The sequence below is a fragment of the Amphiura filiformis genome, unplaced genomic scaffold, assembly GCF_039555335.1.
Source record: "Amphiura filiformis unplaced genomic scaffold, Afil_fr2py scaffold_71, whole genome shotgun sequence".
Classification (NCBI taxonomy): domain Eukaryota; kingdom Metazoa; phylum Echinodermata; class Ophiuroidea; order Amphilepidida; family Amphiuridae; genus Amphiura; species Amphiura filiformis.
This window is the reverse complement of record NW_027305535.1, coordinates 55,630-68,421: the sequence shown is the minus strand read 5'-3', so window position 1 is coordinate 68,421 and position 12,792 is coordinate 55,630. Positions and strand designations below refer to the sequence as shown.

General features: G+C 38.6%; 1 protein-coding gene across 1 annotated transcript in view; it reads right to left on the bottom strand.

Moving 5' to 3' along the window:
* The window catches only part of LOC140144672 (nephrocystin-4-like), a 158,523-nt gene extending 146,798 nt beyond the window's left edge, over positions 1-11,725 (bottom strand). Inside the window, exon 1 of the mRNA XM_072166479.1 lies at positions 11,234-11,725. Within this exon, the coding sequence (XP_072022580.1) occupies positions 11,234-11,395 (162 nt within the window). The 5' untranslated portion in view covers positions 11,396-11,725. The remainder of the gene's footprint in view (positions 1-11,233) is intronic.
* Between the last annotated feature and the right edge of the window lie 1,067 nt (positions 11,726-12,792).

The following is a 12,792-nucleotide window of genomic DNA, read 5'->3' as shown; positions in this document are numbered from 1 at the left end:
TTATAATGTGGAGCATTTTGCAATGTGATACCAGCTATATTATGCCCTGCTCCCTTGGGCATCCCCTAAACTAAGTTGTTTGACAGTCCTGTGTGCTGCCACAATGCAAATGGGAAGCCCTTTAAAAAAATCTTTCTTATAATTGTAAGAATTTTTACCAACCTTGTCACCCTGACAGAAGCTTTGGCTCTTTAGAAGCCCAAGGGGATAAGACCATAATGGGGTTGGGCATGTGAATATAATATGTGACACGATCAAGATAAATGGGTCACATGTCGCTAATATTGATTTTGAGATATTGGCAAAGAAAGTGTTCAAATTCTTTTGTTTTACCGTTGTTTTCAGTGATTGATAAATTGATGTAACTTTGCAAAGGAAAGTGTATCAACATGGGGTTTTCAGTTTCTGCAAGCTCTAAATATCTTCTTTAGGGAGTGTTCAGAAATACTTTGGTGGGGGGGCTGGTAAAAGGGAGGGGGGCCAAAAAGTTTTGGACCTTAAAAGAGGGGGGGGGGACCAAAAAGTTTTAGGTGGCAGGAAAGGGGGGGCGGGGGCAAAAAGTTTGGCGCTTCACGCGCATTGAGACCCTCTATATCACTTTTAACATGGGCAAGTTTTGGTTTTCAGTGCTTTTCTTTAAAAAAAATGATGGCACTTAGTGTACACATATCTATTAATTAATATAACATTAAAGATGATCAGCAACATCTGGGTTGTCTAAGAAATACTAGCACTTTTTATCATAGAATTTTATATCTCTTCAAAGTAGGCTACAAACATGACTATGTATCAATCTGATCAAAATACAACTAAATCAAGAAAATATTGCAAATAAATAGTTTACTATTTCTCATTGCAAATTAATTATTTTGTACACATAGGCCCATGGGTAGATAAACACAGCCAAAAAAGAAAGTCTCCAGTAGTTCCATCCCCATTTAATCAGATTCGGATCAGTTTATGGCAAACTAATTTATATAATAATTTTCTATACACTTTCCTGCGAAGATTGATACCAAATTTGATATCAAAAGTTGAATCATCATGAGCAAAGGAGCCGTTGTTTGGAAATTCGTGCAATTTTAAAAATGACAAATTACGATTTGACCACGCAAAAATCAATGCATGGTATCAGCTTATTATGTGGCCTGAAGCACGCCCGTACAGGAATCATTGTACACTTGCCTGCGCACAATTGAAAGGGGGGTATTTGATTTGCATTTTGACATGCAGGGGCAAACCTTTAACCTGCCGGCCTATTCAGGCGGCGTAATTCTTGGCACTCACGCTAGCTCTGCTACGTGATAAAATTCCCTATGTCATTTTTAAATTGCACAAATGTTTCTATGCTCACGATGATTAAACTTTTGATATCAAATTTGGTATCAATCTTCGAAGGAGAGTGTATAGAAAATTATTATATAAATTACTTGCCATAAACTCATCAGAATCTGATTAAATGGGGATGGAACAACTGGATACTTTCTTTTTTGGCTGTGTTTAGTACCATAAGACAGAGTGGGCACAGGCCCAGGTGCCACGGTCTTTGCCCTTTGGGGGCCAAAACTGACCTGTGTACATTTGCGTGACCAAATTAATCTCATACAGTATTTGACCATTTTAACTTTTTGCATAAATTAGTTCCAATTTTAACAATATTTGACCATTCAAGCTTCAATATGGCCAAATTTTTTGTGCGGCTCGCGCGCATTTGTACTATCATAATAGCCACGGATCCAAATTTTATGCTGATGTGCATATGAACCTCCAAATAAATCCTTTATTTCATTTATCCCTGTAAAATCAGATAAACACCCTGATTTGGGACAAATCTAAATTAAGTAGGCCCTATAAAATGAAAATTTCCTTGTGCTTGTATTTCATGCGCAATTGTCCCACCGGGAATGTTTCAAACACTTGCCTCCCTCAATGACATAGTGATCCAGATACCACACCACTGGAAACAGCATTATTAAGTATAATGTTTGTCATACGATAATGGGGGGGGGGTCAAAAAAGCTTTGTCTGTCAAAAGAGGGGGGTAAAAAAAGTTTAGCGGTCCATCGAGGGGGGGTCAAAAAAGTTTTCGTGCGAAAAATTTGAGTTAGACCAGCCCCCCCTACCAAAGTATTAATGAACACTCCCTTAGGAACCTATGTAAAACTCATTTTCGACCAGGGTCGACATGTGACTCATTCCTCTTGATCATGTCACATATTTTGAGTCAGCTGTCACCAGAAGACGCAATTATTTTTACAATAATTTCACTAAATTTTATAAGGGTGGTACCGGTAGTCAAGTTTGTCACCTAATTACACAATGACCCATCTTTAAAGGGGCACTTACACCCCTGGCCAATTTTGAGCCTATTTTTGCATTTTTCTGAAAAATTATAGCCCATTGGTGACAAGTAAGATATGTATATTATAGGGGCAAGGAAACTACTGCACTGAAAATTCAGCAACTCAAGACAAGTAGTTATTGATTTATTGATCAAATATTGGTTTTCCCTAATTTTTGACTATAACTCCAAAACTGTTGTCTGTGCTGAAATAAAATTTCCAGTGCAGTAGTTGTAGTCCTGCACCCCTATCAATTGTGTCAAATCGAATGAAAACACTTTCATCATCTCATGCTCATGTCTGTCACCCCTGCAGTCAAACATGAAATGATAACAGTGAGCCCTCTATGTCTATGATTGCAACTACATAACAAGAGCACCAATGGCGCTGTGGCTCTGCGCTTTTTGGTGACAGTGAAAGTAATTGTTCTTGGAGTCGCATGGGCAACAAGTGAAATCATTTGAGTATGTGACAGATCACATTCCCCCAACAGGTACATCTGGTAGGTTGGTAGCTATCTCATTTGCAGAGCATACAATGATACATCAATCAATTTAGGAATTAGCGACATGGATCGAAGCGGGTGGAAATGGCGACTGTACCACCAAGTTTCATGACAGTTAATACTAATTTGACCTCAGATGACCCTGGTGACTCTGAAATGACATTCCCAAAATTTGACTCTAAAAAGTGACTATACCTAACAAGTTTCATGCCCATCCGACAGTTTTTACTAATTTGACCTCAGATGACCCCTGGTGACCCCAAAATGACTTTCCAAAAATTTGACTCCAAATGTTGACTGTACCCACCAAGTTTAAAGCCCATCAGACAGTTCTGACTAATTTGACCTCAGATGACCCCTGGTGACCCAGATATGACCTTCCCAAAATTTTGGCTATAAATGTTGGCTGTATCCACCTATTTATAAGCCCATATGACAGTTTTTACTAATTTGACCTCAGATGACCTCTGGTGACCTCAAAATGACCTTCCAAAAGTTGGCTCTAAATATTGATTGTACCCACCAAGTTTCATGCCTGTCCGACCGTTGCTTTTACTCATTTGACTTTAGATGACCCTTGTTGACCCCAAAATGACCTTTCAAAAATTGGCTCTAAAATGTTGACTGTACCCACCAAGTTTCATGGCCATATGACAGTTTTTACTAATTTGACCTCAGATACTGGATGACCACAGGTGACCCTAAAGTTGGCTCTAAATGTTGACTTACCCACCAAGTTTCATGCCTGTCCAAGAGTTTTTACTACATTGACCTCAGATGACCCCTGTTGACCCCCAAATGTCTTTCCAAAAATTTGACTCACAAATGTTGACGATACCCACCTAGCTTCACACCCATTGACAGTTTTTACTTATTTGACCTCAAGATGACCCCTGGTGACCCTGAAATGACCTTTCCAAAATTTGGCTATAAATGTTGACTGTATCCACCAATGTTCATGCCCATACAACAGTTTTTACTAATTTGACCTCAGATGACCTCTGGGGACCCCGAAATGACTTTCCAAAATTTGCCTTTAAATGTTGACTATACCCACCAAGTTTCATGCCCATCCAACACTTTTTACTCATTTGACCTCAGATGACCCCTGGTGACCCCAAAATGACCTTCCAAAAATATGACTCAAATATTGACTGTACCTGCCATCCCGTCCAACACTTTTGATTAATTTGACCTCAGATGACCCCCGAAATGACCTTCCAAAAATTTGGCTCTATATATTGACTGTACCCACCAAATTTCATGCCCGCCCAAAAGTTTTTACTAATTTGACCTCGTGTGACCTCTGGTGACCCTAAAATGACCTTCTAAAAATTTGGCTCTAAATGTTGACTGTACCTACCAAGTTTCATGCCCATAGGACAGTTTTTTCTTATTTGACCTCAGATGACCTCTGGAGACCGAAATGACCTTCCAAAAATTTGGCTCTAAATGTTGACTGTACCCACCAAGTTTCTAATGCTTGCCATGACAATTTTACTAATTTGACCTCAAATGACCTCGGGTGACCTTGACCCACTTGCCAAAACAAACTTGTTCTGTCTCGGGTCAAGATGCACCCACCCACCAAGTTTGAGGAACACGCGACCCCTAGTCTCCGAAAAAATAAGAATTTGCTCACCGATAGCTTCACATTCTACATTGCATTCAAAATCTAGTCGGATTTGCTGAAGAATGACACCGTGTAATAATGGAAGTTCAGAAGTAAACACAGCCGATCACAACAGGCGATTGCATCAAAAATGTTGCTAAAATTACATTTCACTCTTGCAAAATAAGGCAAATCTTGCTCAAAAGATGCAGTTGACTCATCGAAATAACTTTCATCCAAATTTCAACATTAACAGAATGAACCTCCAGTGCAAACTGCAAAAATTGCACTGCTGTCTGCCTGAAAAACGATAGCAAAGCACTCTAGCATGGAATGCGTAAGAATGTACAAATTCGAAACTAGCCGAGGTACTCACACTGGCGTCATCACCGTGACGTGACTTCACGGTGCCCGTTTTTTACGTGACGTATGGCATTCAGGGCCCTAGTGAGGAAGGAACAGGGCCATGATGTTTGAGGCTAATTGAAACTAGAGTTCTGGAGTAAACTGACAGACAGATAGCGTTGCGTATTATGTGGGCATAATTTATTCAATATTATATTATTATTACTTGTCTTTGGGCATTATTTTTATGTTTGAGAAAATATTTGGGCCATCGTAATTATCTTTTTTTTTTTTTTTTTGAAAAGCCAGTTGAAAAAGGATGTTTGGTTTGGTGATTGAATTCACTCAGTGGCTAGTAGTAATACTATGACTTTACCATGTTTACGTCCCGGGTTTACGTACATGTACCCATGATGTACCAGTGCTATGTAGTCCATGAGTGCATGGTTTGGGAGTAGACGTGTGTCGAGTTAGCTGCTGAAAATTTCCTTTTTACCAGGAAAATTATGGATGATATGCCCATTTTCCCTGGACTTGGACAGCAACTATCAGGAGTATAATTACATGCCCTTGACATTGAATTTACTTTGGAACCCGTCTGGACCTTAAAACAGACCAGTGGAAAGATATACTTGGATGTAGTGTGGACCAAAGTCAAATTTCCGCCACTAGAACAGAGACTAAACCGCCGCGAGTAGCACAACAAGGGCGCGATTGAGGCAGACAGACCGTGAAATAAGACCTAAAATACAACGGACGAATATTGATCAGCGTGCCTCAATAAGTGCTGCCAATCCCGGTTTGACAAAGAAACAAAACATAAATCTCCTTCAACTCGGAAAAGGGACAAGCAGAGGCGCAGAAGTGGCTATCACAAAACGGAGCAGCTCTTGTAAAAATAGGCATAAACCTCCGAGTGATCCAATCCAACGCCCTGTTGGAGTGAATGTGTACAACATCAGTTATTGATTCTGCAACGGACAATCCGACAGGTTCAAATTTAAGTAGGCATACACAAGAGCCTACACCTACTACCGCATTATCCCGAGCTGAAACGCCAGTAGCACAACTGAAAACAGATCCCCGTCAGGGAGTTCCATCCGACGGAGACGATTGCTACCCACCCCTCCAACCTTGAAACCTCAACGACTCTCTCTGCATCTCGAACAGACATTGTTACCGAGTCCAACATCATCGCCTCCCAGCGGAGCTTGTGGCTTTACCCCCAGGGGCTCTTCTGCCAGCACCTTACAGCCTGATACCACTGATCTTGATACTGACTCTGATGATTACCGTTGTTGCTCTAATTGCTTCGCCTATGAGGTAGAAATATTACCCGAAAAATTGAAAAAGTGCACCAGGTGTTGTACCACACTATACTGCAATAGGGATTGCCAGGCCAAACATTGGGAATTACATCGTACTGTGTGTAGGCCTACATCTCCAGTCCTCTGATTTCCACACCCGTTTCTCTGCATCATTGTTTTGTCGCGACGTGGGCTTGCCGGCTGCCGCCACATGAATTAATGAATTAGTGAATTTGATGTCGTATAGTGCGTTTATGTGACTTTTTTGTGTGTTATATTTAAATTACTGTTTATACTATTGTTGTGAATACCGGGAGTGTTTTGTGAACTCCCTCAAACTTTACTCCGGAGTTTCGGAGGTGCTCCTATTGAAAGGAGGAATATCCAAGAAGAAGAAGAAGAAGAAGATGGCTGATGACTGATGAGTGGTTTCCGACTTTGAAAGTTGCATCGATCGTAGAGGTAGTACTGCTCCTACTCCTAGTCTCCCAGACACCTTGCGATCTCTCTTTGGGATATTTTTACCAAATAGAGTAACAATCTGTCCTTTGACATATTTAATTTCATTTGTTTTAACCATGTTTACGACTTATCGTAGTGCAATTTCTTGGCGACATCTGTCATGTGTATTCATGTGGGGCAGACATCTTGGTTGTTTGTTGACTTGTTCCACTGCCAAAGACTGTTCATTACGATGTCTGTGATTGGTTCATTTTGGGGCTAATTTCTAAGGACAGCACTGATTGGATAATTACGCATTACATCATTGGGAGATAACCGCGTTGCCGAAAAAGCAAAAATTTGCACTTGCGCAAGGAAAATAGTCCACTAGGAAATTCATTTTGTTCCGATTTATTCAAGATTCGACAATTTTCATGACTATTTTTTGATATTCCTTAACTATTTCTTTATTTAAATTGTAAAGAAATAGTTAAGAAAAGTTAAGAAAGTCAAAATAACTTTTGAATCTGAACCTGAGAGTACTAAAATCTTTGAGACATTTTAATGTTAAACTTCCGTTGGTTTGCGCCATTGTCACGCAAGGTTAAATTATACAGACCAAAATAATCTCTAGCACACTGGGGAACCAAGTAATAACTCGTTATGGTGGCTTTTTAACAAAAAATCACATTTTCTCAACTGAATTTCAACTCTATCGGGAGTGCAATCGATGAAAAAATAATTTAGCAAAACTTAGAAACCAATTTGAAAACCTAAAGCCAAGCACAAAAAATTCCTTAGCATAAAAACCAACACTGTATTGTGTAACCCTACGGTTCTGATGACGATGACGATGACTCCTTAGCTTCGCTGGAGCCAAAAATGGAAAAGTTGAGGGGGCGAGCTACTCTAGTACAATGTTCTCTGTTGATCATGTTGACAAAAATACACACTCAAACTGTTGGAAATAAGATTATTTGTGGATATCTTTTGAACCATGTACCATCTTTACGACTGGTCATCATCAGCGCATGAGGCATCTATTGTCATTGATAGATATTTGACTATGTGGAACAGGCTGAAAATGAGGTAGAACTTTTCGTAAAATTCTTTTATTTCAAAAACGGAGCGGTCAATTGTCAAAATTCAAAAAGAATGTGATAGCTGATTCCCCAACCACATCAATTATTCAGTTATATTTGCTGTATGTGTTTTAAAATACCAAAAAATTAAAATTTTGTTTAAGGGGGTACTACACCCCTGCCCAATTTTGTACCTATTTTTGCATTTTTCTCAAAAATCGTAGCGCCTTGTGGTCAACTGGACTTGTGGACATGTGTATATTATAGGGGCAAGGACTACAACTACTGTTCTGGAAATTTTATTTCAGCACAGACAACAGTTGTGGAGTTACAGTCCAAAATGAGGGAAAACCAATATTTAATCAATAAATCAATAACTACTTACTTTGAGTTGCTGAATTTTCAGTACAGAAGTTGTAGTCCTTGCCCCTATAATACATATCTTACTTGTCACCAATATACTATAATTTTTGAGAAAAATGCAAAAAATAGGCACAAAATTGGCCAGGGGTGTAGTACCCCCTTAAAAGTGATTGAGGGGTCAACCATTCCTTGCCTGTAGGTCAAAAAGTATTATGGCCAAATGTCTGTTTTCAAATTCAGCATTTTTCTGTGGCCATCACTGACAATGACTTGCAATCACTTACTGTACAAAAAAGCAAGTAATGTATCATTAGTCACCACGGCGATCCATTTTACACAAAAGCAATTTTATTTGATGAAATCAACTATTACTGCATGATAACTATATCAACATTGATAAGTACAGCAGTGCTGTACGGTGCAACCATTTTAGGCGCATTGGCTACTAGATTTTTTCCCATGCGAATAAACCTTCAATCCCTGGCACCAATGGCGACCAACTGTTGAAGATTTTTAAGTGCCAGCTAATGCAAAATATGTACCGGTATAAAACATAGCATTCAATAGTACAAATGTACAGCATTGACAGTGAAGGGAAGCCCCCATTATACAGTATTATGTAATTTGCGTGCAGTCATATAGGATAAGTCAAAAGTTTTGATATTTTTAAGTACCGGTACCGTACCTAGTCCTACTCAAAATGGCATCAAAATCAAAAAGAACATTGAATTTGATGGACCTTTTGGAGAACAAGTAGGATGAAACAATTAAATCAGGGAATCCAACAGCAGTTGATACTTTATGAATCTAAGAGAACCTGGAACTGGAAATGGAAGTAAGCCAAAATTAAACATATTTAAACCATTTTGGCAGAACAACTTCAAGTGGTTGGAATACGATAAGTACAACGAACCAGGAAGTATGTTTACACCGGAAGTCGGCAATTGTAACTCATATCGGCGTAATTTTAAGCTTATCTGTCGACTTTTTCAGCATTTTTTTTCGACATGTGTCGATAGTCAGTTTTTTCCCCCAACGAAGTGTCGAATTAGAAATCTTGTGTCGATAACAGGCCTACCCTATATAACCGGACTAAATTATTACTTTTGCATCAAGGTTTACTGAAATAATGAATTGTATGAGGTTTAATTTGCTAAACACTTCAAGGTTATATTGGAAGGAGGGCAGGGCTTTGATAAATGAGGGAAATTATGGGGTAAAATACAAGAGGTTTAAAAACAACTTTTTGAAAACAAGTGAAAACGGATATTCTGTAGGTATGCTAGGTGAATTCAAATTTGCCATTAAACTGCATCATTTTATATCAAATTAAAGCCCTTGAGTAAAGAAAGCCAAAACTGAAAACATTTTTGTCATAGCACTTTCCGTATTACAAAGTTACATCTTGTCAAAGATTGACTTTCATCAAAAAGATTCTGCTAACAAAATTCCCCAAAATGGCATTTAGGGGTGTTTCTAGATCTTAGTCTCATATGGCGATAGCAGCTTTTTTTAATTGGAACTGCTATCAAAATCCCTCTGAAATTCCATGTGCGACTTGATTATCACCATAAAAAATCATATATTTGGGTCTAAAAAGTGAAGTATAGAAAACATATTTATGTAGGTTTCCTTCACCGACCTATTCTCAAAAAAAAAAATTCAAATTTCTATGTAAATATGCAATTGTGTTTGGGCCCCGGTCTCAGCGAATTTCGCTGACTAGCAAATGTGTTAACTAAGGTTTGCCTGGGATACCTATATTCTGCAAGGAAGTTTTTGTATTTTAAAAAAACAATTTAAAAATTATCAAAGTAGCAAGATGCCAAGAAACATTACCTTCATAAAATCAGCATCAATTCCATTACATAAACAGATGAACAGTTGAGTGGAAATGGCAAGGAATTTGTGAAATGACTGAGGGAATTTTTTTAAGAAAAATACATCGGCAATCGCATTTTGCGTGAAATTCGCTATCTTGAATAAATGCAGAACTGCGTCACACAGTAAAAAACTGCCAAACACGCTTGAAAATGCTTGATACGTGAGTGTAATTCAAAACGAGTGACATCAAGAGAGCGAGATGGCCGAGTGGTTATGTCGTTGCGCTGCCGGCCGGGAGATACGATCGACGAGGGTTTGAGCCTTGGGCTTGCCTTAAGGTGAAAATTCTCTTCCCTCCCAAAAAGTTCCTATATGGTCGGGAATCCTTCAATTAGGTTCAGTAATTTAATTTCAGAATTTAATTGAAGAATTTCCTCTCGCCCCCATACACTGCTCATCACGTGCAGATATAGGTAGTGTATGTGCTTCGTCCGTGATTCGGAAGTCACATAAAGCTGTTGGTCCCGTGTACAGGAAGAGTCAAACCCTGTGCACGTTAAGTGTCAGAGCTATTCGAAAAGAGAAGGGGGACCACCCCAGTTCTGATATCTGCAATCAATCCTAGGTTCCAGGATCGTGCATCTAGCTATAGGTAAATTGTGCACGTAAAGCCTGTGCGTTGATACTCAACCATTTGAGGTAACTTGGTACTTGGTAGTTCTTCCTCCTAAATACTCCAAAAAGAGTTTTAAGCACGTACATGTATAAGGAAGGAAGGAAGAAGTGCTTGTGCTATGCGAAAGTTTTGGAGTTTGCATCGCGATCGCCGATTTTGCATTGCAGTCAAAAATCACGATATAACATGGATTTTGGAACAAAATAAAGCTTGTTTGACAAACTAAAAGATATTTTTGCATAGCTTAAAACATGTTTAATCTTGATGCAAAAGTTTAATTTGATAAATTTGTAATTTTATAACTGCCTTGAGTCATTTGCCCTACATCCATGACATCGTGGACATTCATGAAATTACAGCGCTTTGATCCCTCTAAGATCCGGAAAAGGCGCTATATACTGTAAAACAACGAAATTTATTTATTTATTTATTTATCATGGCCTATAGAAAAATTACTTAATTTGTGTACATCGACATCGTGGAACACTCACAGGAACAGACTCTTTGAGTGGCTGTTGTACGCAGATAACCTAGATAACTCTACGCGTCCATATTGAATATGGACGCGTAGAGTATAGTGCTGTACGCTCATGTATTAGCATGATTAGTCGCGGAGTAACAAGCGTAGTTGAATGTTCCACGATGTACACGAATTTAATAATTTTATAGTGAGCAAGAACTGCAAAAAAAGTGCAATAAATATCATTAAATATGAATAATAATTAATTAAACTTACCGGCCTAACGACACTTTCAATTCCCTGCAAGTACAAGCAATATGGTTTTGACGGATTTGTTTCCACTTCATCACTCCTCTCTCCTGCAAATGCTACTGCATTTCCATGAATTCCGAAAAATGCTTTCCAAGATCGTAGCGTCCTGTTGCTAACGGTCGCCATTTTCAAGGGCTCAAAATTCTGCAACTTCGCTTGTTGTAGTACACGGCCCGGGACGCTCAATAAAAACTCAATACATAGCAGCAATTAACTGTGTCTTTATGATTATTTTGTGTCATATACGTGCACTAACATATACTTCAACATATCCTCAAAGGAAAACAAAAATACCTTCGTGAAAAGTTACATTTTCTTCTACTTTTCATTGCTACTTTTTCAAGACCTGCAGCTGTCCCGTAAAAAAATCTCGGATTTGTACACATAACCTTTGACCCTTCGACCCAATCAGTCGTAGTCTCTCTTGCACAGCGCTAATAAACGCGATTTTGATTTTCCGTATATCCTCTCGGCAGGTTCGATTCCAGGGCAGGATAGGGCCCTAATTTTTATTTTTAATCCAAACTTAATTGGTGTATTTTTCTGGAATCGGGAGTAGTTCAGGCGTGGGACCCCGGCCAAATGCAGATATTGTATATAAATTATTAGAAAAATAATATAGGCCCTAACATTTGAAAAAGTATGCCCATATGCCTATAGCCTAGGCCTACAAAGCAGCGTTAAAAAACTATTTATTTAAGAACAGATATCGCGGATCATCCGGGGATCATGGGGTCATGGTTGGTTATGCCGCCCGATGGCGAATAAGTTTAGAACAGTGGAAACCCGTCTATGCCGAGTGAGGTATACCGTAAAATGGGGTAACTTTGGGCACTTTTCAGAGTTTTTAAACCACTGCTTCCAAACAAACACATTACATTTCTAATTATCTCTTTTTCGTGACATTAAGATTCCATTCTACACCTTGAAGTTGAAAAAGATTTTAAAATAATTTTGTAAGGGTGCCCTCTAGGGGTTGCAAATAACCTGACCAAAGTTACCCCGCATTTTCGAAGAAAAAAAATTGATCTTCGCTGTAAATGGGCAAGTTGTTATTATTTGTGACATTTGACCCCTTTTTGCAAAATTAATCAAGCACACATTTTTGCTCGCAAATATCGATTTTTATTTTGTCTGAAAAAAAATGTAAAAAATGCTTTTTTTTGGTCAAAAATCCCGATTTTTTCCTAAATTTCAAGGAAATTGGACATGAGCGATTATTATTTCTTCCAAATATATTTCTTAACAAATTGATACCAAATAATGACCAAAAACAATATTGCTGTACGAAAATATGACCATTTAAAAAAATATATTTGACCGACCAAAGTTACCCCGCTGACCGAAGTTACCCCCATTTTACGGTAGCCTATTCGAAACTGCTCAAAGATAAATAATCCGGCTTTATTCTCACTTCAATAGAAAGGGGTCAATCAACTTGGGGATGTTCTGCATGTCATGTGTGGGATTGTGGGGTCATTTTTGATAATTCGTTCTAGGCCTATAATAATTGACAAGATCAC